Source organism: Gymnoscopelus microlampas (assembly GCF_963454915.1).
Source record: "Gymnoscopelus microlampas genome assembly, chromosome: 19".
Taxonomy (NCBI): Eukaryota; Metazoa; Chordata; class Actinopteri; order Myctophiformes; family Myctophidae; genus Gymnoscopelus; species Gymnoscopelus microlampas.
In genome coordinates this window covers 28,619,126-28,639,596 of record NC_139956.1, presented here as the reverse complement: position 1 = coordinate 28,639,596, position 20,471 = coordinate 28,619,126, and the positions used below count along the sequence as shown (strand labels likewise).

General features: G+C 42.0%; 1 protein-coding gene across 4 annotated transcripts in view; it reads right to left on the bottom strand.

The window, feature by feature from the left end:
* LOC311034681 (phosphatidylinositol-binding clathrin assembly protein) overlaps positions 1 to 20,471 on the bottom strand; it is a 141,743-nt gene that overhangs the window by 39,683 nt on the left and 81,589 nt on the right. For all 4 annotated transcript variants that reach the window (XM_084042625.1, XM_084042627.1, XM_084042626.1 and 1 more), the window contains exons 8-10: positions 19,402 to 19,443; positions 9,194 to 9,279; positions 7,257 to 7,380 (exon numbers count right to left, since the gene is read on the bottom strand). In XM_084042625.1, the coding sequence (XP_083898751.1) occupies positions 7,257 to 7,380; positions 9,194 to 9,279; positions 19,402 to 19,443 (252 nt within the window). The remainder of the gene's footprint in view (positions 1 to 7,256; positions 7,381 to 9,193; positions 9,280 to 19,401; positions 19,444 to 20,471) is intronic.

Below are 20,471 nucleotides of genomic sequence, written 5' to 3'. Positions count from 1 at the left end.
CTTAACCCATTCAATTCGGGAACGCATCTGTGTCATTTTACATTTGAGCAATAATCATTATTTTACTTGTAGATCTGCTATTTTTTTTTTATCGTGACATTTTTTGCAAATATTTGAATATATATTTTTTAAGCGAACATTTGTAACTAAATCTTTTACAAAATATTGTACAAATGTTCGCTTAAAAATATATTTATTCAAAGATTTGCAAAGATTTTCAAGATTTTTCAAAGAAATCTAAAATCACACAAATGCATTCCCGGATTTAATGGCTTAACAGCCTGTTGCCTGTCTGCCTATTACACACACAGTGAGCGACGACATCTACTATTATTCATTGTTTTCAAACAAAATGATACGACAAGACAATAACACGTCTGTACATAAGACACCTAACACAAGCACACTGTGTGATGGTGGTGGATGTTGTTGGAGCCGTGCTGCTGGCCAGGTTAATAGACGGGGAGTGCTGGAGCTCTAATCCTGCTCATTTATATTCACACGGTGTAGCAGGGAACGAGTAAGGAGCTGCTGCTGCTATTGTTTGAGCTCGCAACCCTGCTGGACCCGAGCACTGTGTGTGAGGGTGTGTGAGCATGTGCGCGCGTGTGCGTGTCTGTGAGAGAGCTACTGTTCGTGTGTGTGTGTGTGTGTGTGTGTGTGTGTGTGTGTGTGTGTGCGTGTGTGTCCTGTATGTGTGTCTGGCAGAGTGAAATCATTTGTATTTTAGTCTGGTCACATGGCCATAGTGTGTTTCTGTGTGTCTGTATATGTCTCTACAGTACTGTATGAGTTTGTGTGTATTTCTCTTTGTGTGCATGTGTGCTTCTGATTGTCCATTCTGTGGATGTCTTTGTGTGTGTGTGAGTGTGAGTGTGAGTGTGAGTGTGTGTGTGTGTGTGTGTGTGTGTGTGTGTGTGTGTGTGTGTGTGTGTGTTGTTGCCCATATGGACAACAGAGTGTGCAGACAGCTGGGCCAGAGTATTTGGATGACCCCAGCAACCCCGATACTCTCTATCTCTCTCGCTCTCTCTCCCTCTCTCTCCATTCCACCCTCCCTCCTTCCCTCCCTAGTCATCTATTTCACTCTCTACCCATCAGTCTCTCTCTCTCTCTCTCTTTATCTTCCTCTCCTTCTCTCACAGAAGGTAATCACTGGACCTTGGCAGAACCGGAGCAAAGCACAAGATAAACAAACACAAGAATAAAATGAGTTATTTACTGCACATCCACAGACATGTAGTGTTCATACACACTGCACACGCACACACACATTTGTATTACTATACTTGTGAGGACATCAAAATGTTTAGGACGTCGACTTTATGAATGCCATTTGTACAATGATTTGCCGAACATAGCCGATCTACAAGCTCACTACGCGTCTCACTGTGACGCGTCATAAACTGCGACACATTTATACTATATATAACACAATTATTTATATATGAAAGAGTATATGAACAATGTCAATTTTTTTATTCTACTACACTTGTGGGGACATTAGCCCCTCACAAATATAGTAACACAAGTACCCGCACACCCTGACACGCAACATATAAATTCTGCAGGCATGTGAGACCATTTAACAGTGTGTTAACACCAGTGGTGTAAAGTAACTAAGTACATTTACTTGAGTACTGTACTTAAGTACAATTTTGAGGTATTTTTACTTTACTGGAATATTTCCAATTTTCAGTACTTTTACTTCTACTCCACTACTATCTCAGAAGCAAATATTAAACTTTTACAATTATTATCCACTACAATTATTTGAAAATTTTAGTTACTAATTACTGTAGATTTAGATTATTATTACCAAACATGCATTAACCACTTCAGGCCTATATACATTTCGGCCATTTCTACTGTGTTTGGTACTTTTAAGTACATTTTGAGGCCAATACTTTTGTACTTTTACTCAAGTAAATTTTAATTACCAGACATTTACTGAGAAACAGAGTGTTTCTACATTGCAGTATTTATACTTTTACTTAGGTAAGATTTTTTTTCCACCACTGGTTAACGCACACGCACACACACACACACACACACACACACACACACACACACACACACACACAGACACACACACACACACACACACACACACACACACACGGTAGGCTCCACAGCGCCTGGACATTCTTACTGGATGACAGTTTGCTGTGAGGCTGCAGCTCCCGGGGGCCAGAGCCCAGAAATGTCAACAGCACACTGTACACTTGACCTTTTCTCCAGTGCTGTGTGTACTGCCAGACACAAGACTTTGGTCTTTATACTGGACTCACACTGTCTCTGTGTGTGTGTGTGTGTGTGTGTGTGTGTGTGTGTGTGTGTGTGTGTGTGTGTGTGTGTGTGTGTGTGTGTGTGTGCGTGCGCGTGTGTGTATGGACCACCCTATCAGTGGTTCTGAGCACATATTAGGAAGGCTGCTTAGTTGTGTTTGTTTGTTTTGTTGTAAAGGTGGAAAAGAACAGGTCATTTGTTATTCAGCGGAAACAGAACTGTTGGTTCTGTTTCCTCTCTCAGCTTGACTCAGCAGAGTTGAACAGAGCCAGTTGGTTCTCAAAGTGGGGGTCCTCGGGGACCTAGCCAGGACTGATTCGCTCCGTTCAGCGGACTTTTTTTCTCCTTGGGTCTGAAACAAAGATTGAATAGGCTCTATGCACAGCAGACATATTGTAAAGAAATTGGGGCTGCTTCTTTACTTCCTTCACAGGTGTTACCAATGATACTAATGAAGGCTCTGTTCCATTCTGGTCAAATAGAGTCAGGGTGCTGATGTTGTGCATGTTGGCTCACTGGAAACACTCTGTGTGGGTCTCAAAGTGTGGTCCAGGGACCCTCATGGTTCATTGAGGGGGTTCCAAATGGCCCCTTACGAGTGTGTAACTCTGAGAGTGTACTAACGGAACGAAATGGACCCATAAGGGTCCATTTGGTTCCATTTGTACACTCTCAGAGTTATGGAGAGCCTTCCGATGTCAAATAGCCATAGGCTCTATGCACAGCAGCCATATTGGACAGAAATTGGGCCCCTTCCTTGCTTCCTTCACAGGTGTTACCAATGACACTAATGAAGGCTCTGTTCCATTTAGTGTAGCACAGTGGTTCTCAAACTTTTTAATTTCAAGGACCCCCATAACTCTCAGAGTTACACCCTCTCAAGGAACCATGAGGGTCCCTGGACCACACTTTGAGACCCACTAGTATTTCTAGTGAGCCAACATGCACAATATCAGCACCCTGACTCTGTTTGACCAGAATGGAACAGAGCCTTCATTAGTATCATTGGTAACACCTGTGAAGGAAGTCAGAAGAGGCCCATTTTTTCTCCAAAATGGCTGCTGTGCATAGAGCCTATTCAAGCCACTTAACCTTTAAGCCTGATTTATATTTAGTTGCGTGCCGGTGTCGTGCTCATTAACACATTGAGTGCCATGTGGTCTGGACCGTTTTTGAGAAGCTATGCGTTATGTGCCATAAAAGGTCCGGACCGTTTTTGGCCCATTTTTAAAAAATATATTTTTCCCACGTGGGGCGCTCTAACGAAACTTTGGGATCATCCAAGGAGTCTCTAAGAAGGAGAGGCCGGATGTGGATCCATGTCAAAAATGCTTCCGGTCGGCCGCTCCAATGTTAACTCCTTGACTAAAAGCTTAATATCTCCATTTCTTTTTAACCGCTTTCGATCGGCGATCACTCTGCAATGGAGGATCGCGTTAGAAATATTATTGTTCCAGGCGTTAGCCGTCTCGCACGCACGCTTTGTTTACATGCACTTCCGCGTCGGGGCTTCTACAGCACGAAACATATCAACGTAAGTGTATGGAAGATATGCTGGCACTGAACGTACCCTATTTTAATAAACCTCTGGCACACGATGTGTTAAATAGCAGATGTACAAGCTCACAACGCATGGCGTCACGAATGTGACACGTTGTGAGCTTGTAGATCTGCTATTTACCGCAGGCAACACCAGTGTGCAACTAAGTGTAAATCAGGCTTTACTGTGATTCGTGGAGCACTATCCAATCAGCAATGACGTGCCTACATAACAGGTGACGTGCTGAAATCAACCTGATACTACTATTCTACTGTTTAGTACAGTGGCTCTCAATGTGGGGACAGTGGGGTCCAGGGACCCCTTAGGGTTCCTTTAGGGGGTTCCAAACGGGACCATTTACAGGCCTGTAACTCTGAGAGTGTGCAAATGTGCATTTGCATTTTTTACTCTCTCAGAGTTATGGGGGTGCTTGAAATTAAAAGGTTTGAGAACCACTGGTTTAGTAACATTTCACTACCACGACGGAGTGTGTGTGTGTGTGTGTGTGTGTGTGTGTGTGTGTGTGTGTGTGTGTGTGTGTGTGTGTGTGTGTGTGTGTGTGTGTGTGTGTGTGTGTGTGTGTGTCGGGGCTATTGTTGAAGAAATTGAAGCATGGCTTTTCTTTGTTTCTTCATCCACTTCCCCAATGGCAGACGGTACATATTTCTATGCTAGCAGGCAGTTAGATACGTCACATTGTGTTGATTTATCTGCTCTAGGTACAATGAAAACCACCGGCGTCCTGGGAACCCTCCACTAGACGATGATTTAATCCATTAAGAACGGGAAAGAATCTTGTCATTTTAAGATTTCTTTGGATATTCAAAAACAGGAGATTTACAAGCTCATAGCGCGGCACCGAGTGAGCTTGTAGATCTGCTATTTTAGAAAAATCTTGGAAATTTGTTCAAATCTTTGAATAAATGTATATATATTTTAAAGCGAACATTTTTAACCCCAATCTTTGCTTCTGGGGGGTCCCTGGAACAACATATTTTGAGATGAGGGTCTGCGGCCAAATACATATAATTCTGGGGGCCCTTGACATGAACATTTTTGAGAACCACTTATATAGCAACATATGTTTTTCAAAAAGAATGCCCAGAGGCAAAGATTTGAGTTACAAATGTTTGCTTTACATTACATTACAGTCATTTAGCAGACGCTTTTATCCAAAGCAACTACAATAAGTTGTTTAAAAACATAACAAAGATTTGAACACATTTTCACAATTAATACAAAATTGCCAAATAAATCTTAAAATGACACAGATGCTTTCCCGGTCTTAATGGGTTAAATGCATCCATGTGCTTCCTCCCAATTCACAGTCAAGCCTGTTAACTACTTTGTAGCTGCGTTGTCCAGACTCATACAAAATGCAAAGAAAATATATGATAGCTTAACCTCCACAAATCCTATTATACTTCATTGACCTGAGTCCCCCAGGGGTCGAACCTTGACCCCCTTCTTTATTCCGTCTGGGGGGATCTCAGAGTTACTACAGGGATTTTAAACCGTAGCATCCCTATTCTGAGGGGAATATGTGCCAAAAATAGCAGGCCAAATACATATCATTTTGGTGTTCCTTGACATGAAAAAGTTTGAGAACCACTGATTATAGCAACATACGTTTCTTCAAAAAACTGTAAGGATTTAGAAGACATTTGTAGAATCCCCTGGAGCAAAGATTTGAGTTACAAATGTTCACTTTAAAAAAAATATATATATATATATTCAAAGATTTGCAAAAATGTTCATGATTAAAAAATAGCACGGTGCCACACTATGAGCTTGTGTATCTGCTATTTTTGAATAGCCAAATTATAAGATAGAGGTTACAATCTAAAATGACTGATGCTTTCCTGGTCTTAAAGGGTTAAAACACATCAATCCATGAATATAAACTTAATCTGTCCAACCCCCCTTCTAGGAGGCTGATGTTTCTCTGGCTAAATGTACTAATCCGCTCACGTTACTGTATATTGGGCGTTACATACATTCATGTGTGTATAATAAAGTATTATCCTTAGAGCCTCCTGCAGTATGAAATGTCCCCTGATATACAATAACTATTGCCGTGGCTGTACGGTATAAAACGTCCCCTAATATAAAATAACTATTGCAGTAACAACATAAAATGTTCCCCTGATATAAACCAACTATTTGTGTGGTGTTATCGTATAAACGTGTTCCCCCTGTATATAAAACAGCTTTCCTTCATGGTGTTAAGAGTACATCGTTGCTGTCGGGGCAGAAACCTTGTATCTCCATATTTTAACTTTTCATGGTTTTATTCGTAAATGAATGCCCTACTTCATCACACTACAGTGTCAAAAAAAAGTAGCAAAAATATTTTCTAACTGACATTTGAACTCACAACCTCTGCAGTGGTGGACAGGTACTTTCACCACTGCGACACCCGAGCGTCATATTTATTGATTTTTTTAACCCATTGAGACCTGAAGCCGATTCTACATGTCTCCTAAATCTCAACAGTTTTCTGAAAAACGTATGTTTCTATATCAGTGGTGCTCAATCTTTTTCATGTCAAGGACCCCCAAAATTATATGTTTTTGGCCGGGGACCCCCATCAAAATATGTTGTTCCAGGGACCCCCAGAAGCAAAGATTTTAGTTAAAAATGTTCGCTTTAAAAGTATTTATATTCAAAGATTTGCACTCATTTTCACGATTTTTCAAAAATAGCAGATCTACAAGCTCGTAGCGTGGCACTCGGTGCCGCGCTATGAGCTTGTATATCTGCTATTTTTGAATAGCCCAAAGTGTAAAATAATGCTTTTTTTGCTCAAATCTAAAAATGACACAGTTCCAGGTCTTAACACTCTCACCGCCAGGCCCGTAGCCTACGGGCCGATAAATCCAACTGTAAAGCGCCGATCCCGTAGCCTACGGGCCGTGGTGCTTTTTCCTTTTTTTCAATTTTTTATTTTTTTTTTATTTCCGGTACGGCACATTTCATTGTAACACCACCGGAAACAGAATTATTTGGGATCCGGTTTTGCCGAAGCCATCAGCCCTCGTTCTAATGACGAAACTGAAACTCAGTTTTCTCCTTGTTTTTTTCTTCTCCTCGGTGATCACTGTCTAACATAAACCGTTCTAACTACAACATGGAGATTCCGTTTGACACGTGGTCTTCACTGCTCGAACCAGGCAGATGTCCGCGATGTTTACAAACAGTGCGCAGCTCAATTTTAAGGATTTTAACAATGTCTATGGCGACGTGAAAAAAACAAAAAACAACAATAAAACGTTGGCACTGGTGAGTACATTATGAGATTAACCTCTGGCGGTCAATGTGTTAATGGGCTAAGTGAAAGTGAAAAGTAACAGTTTGGGGAAGTTCAAGGTTTCCACCCCGACAGAGACGATCATATAATGTTCCCCCCAATATTAAACCAGGTCACCTTGAGAGCCTGCAGTCTGGCCTGCTCCTCCTCCAGGGCTTGCTGTCTCTCCTTCTCGTCCATGCGGCTGAAGGACATGCCCGTGGAGGACAGGGAGGACACGGCGCTGGACAGAGTGGACGCTCTGCAACCACACGGAACACAAGAGACCAAAGAAAGGACCAAAAGAGTTAGAAGTACAAGACGTGGGTGCATTCCCTTACAGCAGTGGTTCTCAAAGTGGGGACCCAGGACCCCACTTTGAGATCATTTTACGCTCTCAAGAGTTAAAGTATTGTTAAACATCTGCATTACTTAATTCACAAGAAGTCTACACAATTAGAGAATGTAGAAGAACTGTTATTTTGATCAATGTTTGCCTGTCATCTCTCCAATAGACCATATTCACACGGCGGCCATATTGGAATTTAACATTGAAAGTGCCGCCACCCGGGGTGGCTACTTTCATTGACTTCATAGAAACATGGCCGCCGTGTGAATATGGTCTATTGGTGCCAACATCAATACAGCATGGAATTGTGGACAAAATCTTATCCAACGATAACAAAATATTCTTGGGTGTGAGAGTCTAAATCTCATCAAATGGTGGTCCGTGGCTCAAATGCCCCAAAAATAATGGACCTTGAAATGAAAAGGGTTGAAAACCAGTGGCCTACTGCATGTGTCTTTCAGCACCAATGTCTCTCTCTCTCTCTCTCTCTCTCTCTCTCTCTCTCTCCATGTGTGAGCGTGGATGTGCTTGGTGCCACTGTTTGCAGAACGTTATCGTTCAATCAGCGTGGACGACGCTCACATAATTACCGTAGTAATCGTGCTTGGAGTGGAACGGCCCTTAATAGTCCACTTCCTTCTCTCATTGAGCGCCCTGGTTGTTTCTCCCCTGCTTAATAGCTTTGCTATTGCTGATCGGCAAAGAGAGATAGATACGTGCAAAGGTGTGTAGTTGTGTGTCATGTCTGCTCGTGTGTATCTGTTGAAGTCAAGCCTCTCCAATGGCCATCGTTTTGTCTTGTTCATAATAACTTACCGTGGTGACACTTGGTACCACAAAAAAAGAGACTATGAAGTTAGTCGAACGCAAATATTTCTCCATCTTCTGAGACAAAAGACTGAAGCTTCAGCTATTATGTAGATTTGAAAACATATTATACATTTAATTACATATGGTATTTTTGTGATAATATAATATTTTTTAAAGGGATAGTTCACGCCAAAAAATACTTTTTTTCTATCGATTAGTCACCCTAACTAATCAATAGAAAAAAAGTCATTTTGTGGGTGAACTATCCCTTTAAATATTGTATTTCTTCCCCTCTTTTTTGTGCTTTTTTCCCCTTTTTCTCCCCAATTTAGTCGTTATGCCTATTGATTTCTCCCCACAAACATTTGGGTGTTGTCACTACTGTTGTATCCTACTGACTCACCTGCCAGTGAGGGGCCCCCACCGCGAGGACCGTAGTTTGCCAATTTGTCCTACTCCTCCCGCCCAACACTCCCTGCTCCCCGTAGTATGTGCAGTTACAAACATCTCCCCGCCCCCTCCCCCGAACACGGGGCCAATAGTGTTCGTATAGATAAGCTGCTCGACAAAGCCGAAAAACGCACCGCGGTGGAATTCGAACCCACAACCTCCGCGGCGGCGGTGGTGATGTGGCAGGCAACTTTACCACTAGCGCCACCCAAGCACCCTCATTTTCTATATTTTTTCACAAGCACAGCCAGCCAGCACTGATCCACCAGCACATATTATGTAGGTCAGTCTAGCAGAGTCTGACCTCCAGTCAAAGACGTGGAGTGTTAGTTACACTCTGAGGTGTGTGGAAATGGACCCTCCCGGGTCCATTTCCACACACCTCAGAGTGTAACTAACACTCGGGACTCGAAGTGTGTGTGTGTGTGTGTGGGCAACCGGCAGGGTATTTACTGTACGTGTATACCTGGTGTCTGCACTCAGCTCCTTGGTTTTTTTCCCCTCCAGGGAGGCCAGGTGCTGCTCCAGAGCTTCCAGGAGACTGCTGGGGGCCTGGTGGTGAGGAGAGAGAGAGAGAGAGAGAGAGAGACAGAGAGAGGGGAGGGGAGGGGGGAGAGACAAGGACACAGACAGTGAGAGAGAGAGAGAGAGAAGTAAGTGTATGTTCACCTTTGTACGCTGGTCTTTGTCCTTTATGCTCTCAGACAGTTTCACGACACACACACATATTTCATAGGTTTCAGGTAAAATGCAAACACACACGCACACAAAAAGCCACTTTTGAACGTATGTACGCGCACGCACACTCAGACACACACACACACACACACACACACACACACACACACACACACAGACACAGACACAGACACACACACACACACACACACACACACACACACGGTAACATGGGTGTTAGTCAGTCTCAGAGGTGGGGTAACAGAGTGCATCGGGTGCCAAGAATAGCCCTGGCAACACATGCAGCAAACATTCACACCGCTGGTTAGAGTGCAATCCGACGACACCGAGAACAAAGGAAGGAGTCAGAAAAACCAGAGAGGAGAGGAGACGAGAGGAGGAGACGAGAGGAGAGAGGTTGGGCCGAGACATGCACACATGTCTAAAGGCTTTCAATGGATTTGTCTCATATTTTCTTTTCTTTTCAATCCCCCTTCTTTTCATTTTGTCTTGTCTGTTTGTCCTGCATGTCTGACCGCGTGCGGCATGTGAGGGTCTTGTTGTCCTTGTAACGCGAGAAGCATTGTTACGTTCTGTCAAACACGTCTTGGCCAACAATGTCATTGCCGTCATAAACTCCTGTCATACTGCAGATTAAAACCAATCCGTCTGCACTTATCTACGTTCTCTTTTTATAGTTGTGTTTGTTATTACTTCAGTTTAGGCTGCACTCTTTTTTGTCCTTCATTTGTTTGTCTGGTCTGTTTTGATCTTTGTATGTCAGTGTATTATCCACGCGAAGTACATGTCAAAGTAGGCAAACATTAGGAACATAGCAGATCTAACAGCACAAGCCCATTATGTGTCACAACTTGAGCTTGTGGTTTGGCTATTTTCGGCAAAGAGATTTGGTGTAGTCGGAAAAAAGGAAGGAGCCTAGGTTATAGATAGCCTGGGGGACCTCGGCCAATGAAGTCTATAGGCTTCATTCAGATGGTTATGTCACAATGTGCTCAAAGTAAACATCCCCATTCCTGTCTTAAAGTAAAAAGGTCCAGACTACAGGCCCTTGAATGGAAGGGATGTTTACACTGTGGTTATGATGGCTTGCGAGCGACAAAACCACGCCGTGTGGAGTGACAAGAACAGACAAATAAATAGCCGTGTTATCACCTCTTCTTCCACAGACAAAACAAAGCCAGGGCTTTCACATTATACCAGAGAAAAAGGTGGGTGGGGGGGCGTGGGAGGGGCTTGTCCTCCCGTCGCCACTGGCGACCAGACTGCAAACATTCCGTAACAGGCTTTCTATTCTGATCCCACTCTTGGCTCCGGTCACTCAACCTTCCTGCTGTTGTGTGTTGTCGTCGTCAAGGAAATGTTTTGGGTACCTTAGTGTAGCTGCTGTCCAAGACGGGATGACTTTCAAACAATGTGAGATCCATCACCGTAGCGCATGTTGTGTTCTGCCCACAAAACAAGCTAAGGATTATAGACATAAGTGAGACTAATCTTCACTTCTTATCAGTGATGGAAGAAGTGCTCACATGTTTTACTTCAGTACAAGTATCAATACTGCAATGTAGATATGCTCCGTTACAAGTGGAACTCCCGTATTAATAATGTACTTGAGTAAAAGTACAAAAATATTGGCAAGTATTGTGCAGAATGTCCCATTTCACAAGTTCAAAATGTATTAAATATCTTTTGAAAATAGCAGATCAACAAGCTCACAATTCGACACATTGTGAGCTTGTAGATCGGCTATTTCCAAAAGGCCGAAATATATACAGGGCTGAAGTGGTTAGAGTATGTTTTGTAACTAACGTTGTCATATAATTGTAGCGCATTAAAAGTACAATATTTTCCTCCGAGTTGTAGTGGGGTAGAAGTAAAAGTATTGAATTTTAAATACTGAAAAACACACTTAAGTACAGTACTTGAGTACATGTACTCTTTACACCACTGCTTCTTATGCATCGGCACAAACATTTTTGCAAGACAGCAGACAACCGTGAAGATGGTTTTCCTCACTACTCAAGTAGTTGTTGCCCTTCAGCTTTGTATGACGGCGTTAACTGTTTGCAATGTTATATGGCAGTTAGCTGTGTTATTATGGCCGTTTGTTTTATGGTGACTTTATGGAGCCTGGAGAGCCTATTCTGGGGGCGAACATTCCGCAAAAATAGCCACTCTACAACATTCCAACGCATCGCAACATGACGTGTTCTGAACTTGCGGCTATTTTCGGCTAAGCGATTTGATGTAGAGGGGGGAGAGGGAGGGGGTCAAGTACAGACCCCTAGGGCAGTGGTTCTCAAACTTTTCAGGCCGTGACCCTCCAAAATAATCATATTTGAACTGGGGACCCCCCACCCTGACAAGCACTTGGAATTGTAGGAGTTGAGGCATTACATTTAGTTTGACTAGGTTCCAGAGAAAAATACTGTGAAAATAGCTGATCTACATGCTCACAAGGCCTCTCTAGATCAGCTATTTTCATATTTTTTAATTTTAATTTTAACTTAAAGTTAATTTCTTCTTATTGGCAGTTGAATGTAGATTGTTTTCGCCATTCTATACGCTATAGAACGTATGATGACTATCAAAAGAATGCATTTGTTGACCGTTTGGACAGATTCACTGCACTTCCTTACTGTCAATATAAGCACGCTAGTTTTATACATTGCTGTTATATACTTATTAGTGTTAGCTGTTATATTCTCTTGAGGGATGTACATGTATACACTGGTGGAAGAAGTGCTCGCATTTTGAACTTAAAGGGGTATTTCACTTTCAAACATGCTTGGGGTCATTTTAACGTCTACTCTGGCTTTTGTACTTCACACCCCAGTCAGCTTTTAACTTGCTTGAAACCCATTGTAACCATGTTAGATTTATTGAAAACACCTGTCCTTGGTTCTGGTGATTGCTATTGTCCTAATGTTTGAGGGGGGCTGTGTTTTTTTCAATTTGTTTATTTATTTATTTGTATTTTCCTGTCGCCCTTGTAGGTGTGCAAAAGACTTGATTTTTATTCATTTTCCAAACAAATGATGAAAAATAAATGAAAAAAGTAATTGAAAAACCACGGCCCCCTCACGCATTAGCAGGCCAATATGAGTCACCAGAACCAAGGACGGGTGTTTTCACTGAATCCATCATGGTTAAAATGGAGTTTGAAGTTACAATGGGTTTGTATAGGAAGGGGGCATGTCTGATAAAATGATCAAATATCTAAATACTGAACCAAGCAACTTAAAAAAAACTGTCTGGTTAGATGTTAAAATGACCCCAGACATGTTTGAACGTGAAATATCCCTTTAAGAACAAAATGCGAGTACTTCCTCCACCACTGCTTACATGCGTACAGTAACATCCCTCCAGAGGAGCTTGATAAATGACCTACAAAACAACAGACATCTGCACAGCTGTCATCTAACCCTCCCTGGACACTGCAGTGAGCTTTGTCAGTCTAATGCTCTTGTGATGGTCGACTGTGAAAAAAAAGGCGGTCGCTGTCGAGCACAAACCTCCATATTTCAACTTTGAATGTCTTTTTGTTGTAAATGAATGTCCTACTTCTTCACAAAATAGCAGATGTACAATTTTTGGAAAACAGAAGATCTACAATCTCAAAACGGTTTTGAGGTTGTAGATCTGCTGTTTTCCAAAAATATATTTAATAATAAAAAAGGAACCGTTTTGGACATACAAGGTTTCCACCCGACAGCAACGTAATATGTAATATCATGTTGCATTCTGTATGAGTGTTGGTACTGGCTGTGTTAAGCTAATCCGCAAGATGTCACTGCCCACATACACAGAAAACAAACTTTATCCCACACACACCCAAAAAACACACACACAAAAACACACCCATGCACCCATGTGTTCACTGAGTACCACAAGAAAACACACACACACACACACACACACACACACACACACACACACACACACACACACACACACACACACACACACACACACACACACACACACACACACACACACACGCAAGCATGCATGAACGCACGTACGTAAAAATCATTGCCGATTGTGGTTCTGATTCATTCCTAAGTTGTTGTCTAGACCATGGTGATTTTACAGATGGCTTCCTTCAACCGTGGAGAAAACGCTTCGTTTCTCTGGTTGGTGTGTGTGTGTGTGTGTGTGTGTGTGTGTGTGTGTGTGTGTGTGTGAACGTTTGACTCAGTGTTTTTCAGCTGTGGCCGAGCAGAGAGAAGAGGAAATGTTTCCAACGAGAAAAATGGCAACGTCATGTCTTTCTCTCCCTCTCCGTCCACAGGAATGTGAAAACACTCTTTCAGTAACAGCGCATACACACACACACACACACACACAGACAAAATGCATTTTATAAAGACTTGCACACATGTACGCTCCTTTTAAACTATGCACAGCAAACCACACACAACAGCATACATGTGCACACACACACACACACACACACACCGCACAAAACTCATTTATAAAGGCTTGCACATATGCATACTTTCTTTCTAAAGTATGCAGGGCAAATCACTCATACAAACACACTCGCTCACACACACGCAACGCACGTTTACTGTATAAAGGCATGCACACATGCACAAGAAGGCAAAGGCATGCCAAACCATACACACTCACTCACACAGCCAACATAGTAATTGTATTTGGGTGTGTTTGGGTGGAGGGTTTTCTTGTCAAACTGCTGCCTACAGAAGGTTTTATATGAGAGACTACTAGAGTGTGTCAGATAAAGAGACAATCTTTTAAGTGTCCCGGGATCAGAATAGACACGTGGGAATCCTTGTTCCCAGTGTGAGTCAATGTTAGGTCAGACCATGCATACACACAAAGCAGGAAAACCGCAAAGCACACCAACACACTCACACTTAAATGCACTTTTCCCTTTTTGCGCCAACACACATACACACAAATGCTTCGATTGCAGCTCATTCACAGACAGAAATAGTTGACTCACACACACAACAACTTTCTAACACATTTTCACACTCAGACTTGCAAAAAGCGTCTCTCTCACAAACACACACACACACACACACACACACACACACAGCAGGGTGCCTTGCTCTCCTCGCTTTTTGACTGCTGTTGACCGCGAGTCTGTCTTCTTAGGGCGTTTCCACAGCACTAACTTTAGAGGCCAGGGCAACAACGCACAGTAGGAGCAGAAATTCACACTAAGAACGTTCTCAAACATTAAGGATCCCCCAAATTGACATATTTGGCCAAAGCTTTCATTTAGATCCTTGGGTTTAAACATTAACATCTCTTAATATTACAGCAGAAATGTTGCAATAATAACCCTAGTCAACAAATGACAGGGTAAACATAAGTAGAGTGCAAAGAAAAACTATTTAGTGCTTTTAAAGTAACTATGCCACCAGGTAAACAGCAAACCTAGCATTTGTCTCAATAACACGGTATCTAAACATTCTTAGCATTTGTGGACAAGCAAACTGAATATTCTGTCTAAATAACATCTAGTGAAAAACTTCCATACTTTTCCAGACTCAAATTTCCAGAATTCCCTGTAGAGTTGTCACACCATATTTGACATCCGAGTACACATAGCTAGATGTTTATGTAACTCAATGCTTTTAAAATCCAACCGTTAATGTATCTTCCATTCCGTCAATATAGGTTATGCTAATGTGTTGCCAAATAATTTCAAGAAGATTGTAGTTATTTACTGTAGCTCTAATCAATTAACCACCGCCTTAGCCGTGAGATGGTGTCAAGTGGCGAAAATAGATACAAGCTTGTAGATTGGTTTTTACATTTGTTATATATTTTTTGCCTACAATGTCAGGCCCAAAATAGGGACGGCATGTTGAAATTGTTTAACACCTCTCGTCCGTCCTGTTTGCAAGAGCTGGCGAGAAGAAGTTAGATTGTGCAATATTATTGAGTTTTTGTCATGTAAACTTAAACTGTATACCTTCAACCCCTACAGCAACATAAGTGATGTTCATGTTCACCAGTGAACTAGAATAGAGAGCTAAAGTCCACTAACTTTGCTTCATTGGCTGTTTACAAAGTAAAAATGTAATTAAATAAGATAAGAACCTAACAATTTGTCAATAAAAAATAATTAAATGTTCGTGCCGCCTGTGCAGCCTCATTTATTCACTGTGTCCATGGACATGACAATGGACGCAGTCATACAATTAAGGTTTCCTTATGAAGAAAAGATAGTTTACATTATCTAATAACTACACTGCGTAACTAATAAATGTTCAAACAAGCATTTGTCACAATGTTATTTGTGATGCTATGTATATTATGCAATTCAGAGATATTGCCGCATTCAGATATATTCCTTAACGATACCCTCTTAACAGTCCGATTCCATAACGGCTCCCTTTAACGATGTATGGTGGTCCTCGAAATTAAAACGTTTCGAGACCCACTGGCATTGTAATTGTATAGCAGACATGAAGTCCACGCTTTGACAGTGTAAAACAAATAATAATAATCCGGAAACGATTACAAATGTTATGGAACGGTTCCTCAATGTTGGACCCGGTTTCCGGCTCCCAACCCTAAAAGGGAGTGATAGCTGATCTAAGCGTGCATGATGGGGTGTACGGGTGGATCATGTTCTGAAGGTTAGGCGGGGGGCGCCATGCTCTTGGGTGCCTTGTAGGTCATCACCAGTGTTTCACATTGGGATGCGGACAGAAAACTAAGTAAGGGAACGCATCTGTGTAACCCCTTTAACCATTATTTTATACTTTGGATATTCGAAAATAGCAGATATACAAGCTCATAGCGCGGCACCAAGCTTGTAGAGCTTGTAGATCAGCTATTTATTTATTTTTAATTGTAAAACTTTGTGCAAATCTTTGAATATATATATTTTTTAAAGCTTTAACTGTTAAGTTTTTTGAAAAAACTTATGTTGCTATTTATCAGTGGTGCTCAAAAAAATATATATTCAAAGATTTGCAAAAAGATTTTTCAAAAAAGTAGGAGATCTACAAGCTCATAGCACGGCACCCAGTGCCGTGCTATGAGCTTGTAGATCTGCTATTTTTAAATAGCCAAAAGTATGAAATAATGGTAATAGCTAAAATCGAACATGACACAGATGCGTTCCCGGATTGAATGGTATAAACGACTCAAGGTGGTGGTGGTGGTGGTGGTGATGCCAGGTCGAATTTAAATGATGCAGTCAAAGAGCCGTGTGAGGATTCTTTTCATGGGGTGGCGGAGGACAAAGAGACAAGCTTATCTCATATTCATGAGGCTTCGTGGCCTTTTGCTCGCCATGCCCAGTGTGTGTGTGTGCGTGCGTATGTGAGCATGAGCGTTTGGAGCTGTGTATATCACGCTTTGCATGTGTGTGTGTGTGTGTGTGTGTGTGTACAAACAAGGTCATGTGAGGTCACGGTGCCAGGGCAAACATATCATGTTGATTCAACATCACATCCAAGCAGCCGTGACAAAGGTCACTGACTCCATTCTACAAAGAAGCGTGTGTAACTACACACACACACACACACACACACACACACACACACACACACACACAAGCGCCTGCATCCGCACATACACAAACACACGTACAACACACATTATGCATACATTATCCCACGAAGATGCGTGTGTCTTTGTGACATATTCAAACACACACACACACACACACACACACACAAGCACACACACACAGCAAGCATGATCCTCATGTCCCCTCCTACGATGTAAGACATCTTTGTGTAAGGGAGGAGTACTGACAGAGACTCAGAGAGGACCTGGGATGACCGCTGTACAACTGCAGGGTTTCACCACCAGTTCAATGCCCACGCACACACACACACACACACCTACACACACACACACACATCCCAGACAATCCCCGCGCGGTCAAGTTCTTCATGAGTCACTTGGCATAATGATTATTAGAATAATGCATGACCCCCCGGTTCAAGCCTCTGCCTAAGAACAAGGAGGAAAATAAAAGCAAAGAAAAAGCTTCCCAAGATCTTCTAAAAAAGGATTTTCTGATGTAATGTGAGCGTCAAAGTTGCAGGCTTTTCACTTTCTAAAAGGCAAGTGGGAGAAGCACTGAAGCGCTTTATTAAGCCTTCAAACAAGCTTATACACGGGGTACGATCTGTTAGAACTGTTATTCTTCAGGGGGTTTACTTTCCCCAAAAACATTTGCTCTAGGTAGGACTGTGCACACAACCATGACGACTATGATACCGTTGCTGTCGGGCAGAAACCTCTCAACTCCTTATTTTAACTTTTTATGTTTTTTCGTAAAGTAATACTTCGTCATACTACAGTGTCACACAAAAAAGTTGAAAATGAGCAAACATAGCAGATCTACAAGCTCAAAAAGCAGCGTGTTTTGAGGTTATAGATCTGATATTTTTATTTATTTGAATTCCTAAAAGTAACAGTTTTTGACATACATTATGAGGTTTCCCCCCGGGAAGTGGTGTGCAAACCTGTGGACTATGTCAAGGACCCCCAAAATTATATGTATTTGGTCACGGCACCCCATCTCAAAATATTTTGTTCCAGGGACCGCCCAGAAGCAAAGATTTGAGTTAAAAATGTTCGCTTTAAAAATATATATATTCATAGATTTGCACCAATTCTATCAAGATTTTTCAAAAATAGCAGATCTACAAACTCATAGCGCAGCACAGAGTGCCGTGCTATGAGCTTGTATATCTGCTATTTTGTAATATCCTAATGTTATAGCTAAAAATCTGACATGACACAGATGCGTTCCCGGATTTAATGGGTTTTAATGGGTATTCGATGCATATTTTGACACTATATTTTCATATACTGTATACGTGTGTACGCAGTTTATATACTAAAATACAATGTTCCCATCTTTTCCCCACCCAATTTAGTCGTTATGCCAATTCCCTCTCCCCTTGCCGGCTTCCCGCCCTGGAACACAGCCGACTGTGATCACTGAAGCGAACGAGCCGAGCCGGATTCTTCTTCGCGGAGGATTCAAAGCCCTAGCCACCGCATGGTGGGCAGGAACATCCACCAAAACATAGCTTACACAACTCTTTATGGAGCTTGTAAGATCATAGCATACTTTCCGTAAAGCATACTTTCCGTATTCACTGCACAACGCACATAGGGTTTAAGTGGTTAGAGTAGGGTCTAACAGAGTGCTTTATGGTACATCCACAGACACACTCAGGAACAAATCAATCTAACCAGAAGTAAGTGGACGGGGTGGAAATGGGAAGCAGAGATTAGGTTAAGGACAAGATGGCTTTTGGTTAAGAGGAGAGAGAGGTGGAACGAGAGAGAGGAAGGACGAGAGTACCGAGAAGAACACGGCGATATATGATTGAAGGGAGGAAGAGATGCACTGATGTTGGGCAGTGATGAAGGCTCGTGAGTTGAGAAAGAAAATGATTAGAGGGTTATTTATACTTGGCTGTGCACCGGTGTCGGGCCCCGAGAACAGCCATTGGCTATTTTCGGGGGAACGATGCGGCGCGCAACCAAATATCACTCAGGCTTAACCCATTAAGACCTGGAACTGTGTCATTTTTAGATTTGAGCTAAAAAAGCATTATTTTACACTTTGGGCTATTCAAAAATAGCAGATATACAAGCTCATAGCGCGGCACCGAGTGCCGCGCTACGAGCTTGTAGATCTGCTATTTTTGAAAAAACGCGAAAATGTGTGCAAATCGTTGAATATATATATTTTTAAAGCAAACATTTTTAACTCAAATCTTTGCTTCTGGGGGGTCCCTGGAACAACATATTTTGATGGGGTCCACGGCCAAATACATGTCATTTTGGGGGTCCTTGACATGAAAAAGATTGAGCACCACTGATATAGAAACATACGTTTTTTAGAATACAGTTGAGATTTAGGAGAATCGGCTTCAGGTCTCAATGGGTTAAGAGCAGGTAAAGGCAAGAAAAGAGAGAGCGAGAGAGAGAGAGAGAGGTGAGATGTACACTGACCTGTGAGAGATCGGGGATGTCACCCTGATCTATTCCAACTTGCTGTTGTCACAAACGAACAAATAAGAAAAGAAAAAAAGAAAAAAAGGGGGAGAAAAGGATTAAAACAAAATGGACAATAAATGAATAAAGAGGAGGGGCAGGGGAGGGGGCAAGGGGGAGGGGGCAAAAAAAGAATGGAAAAACAGAAAGAAAACAACAAGGGTTTCATTAATTCATGCGGTGGCAGCATCAACATAAACATAAACAACAGAAATAAACAAGGAAATAAAGTATACGGCAGGACTCTTTGGCCGATGCCAATCTGCTGACTGACCGGGCGAAACGTGACAATGATGATTGGACGCTGTGAAAATGTCTGACCAATGAGGACGGATGGGGCGTGGCCACTGATGGATGGTGAGGTGTCAACATTGAGACTGTTTTTTCTTTAAACGACATTTAAAGGGACATTTCACCAAAAATTCACCACCATAAAGATATCGCAACTCACATTGAAAGCGTTTGTGTATCACAGACTTGTTTTGGACACAGATAGAGGACACCAGACCTGGACGACTGGACGCTCACCAACATTGATTTGTCAAGTTTCAAAACAATGTCAAAAACGTGGCAACATTGTCAAAACGTGGCAAAAATATATAGCTTTAGTACAACAACGGTAGAGTAGTTTGTGTGTCGGCTGACGCAAAACTTCCCCCGCTGTGTTACGGTCATGGCTTCCAAGACCAAAGAACACACAACATATATAATGCATTCATATAAAATAAACATAGAATGCATTCATGCCTAATAATAAACCTTTAGAATGGTGGTGCTGCTGAATAATGAAAAGCTGCTCCTGTTTCATACACATAAGTCCTTTCCTAAACATTTGCGTTGCCAGTGTTGTTGTTGTTTGTTGCGTCAGGGAAGCCAGCCGTTACAATTCTCACATGGAGGAGGACAACAGAGACAAATTAACTTCGCCGGGGTTCATTTGTACATAAAGTGCATAAAAAAAGAGAGCATATTTAATGCAGTGTGAACACCTGCTACTGAGGATAGAGGTTTAGCCGGGCTTCACTGTG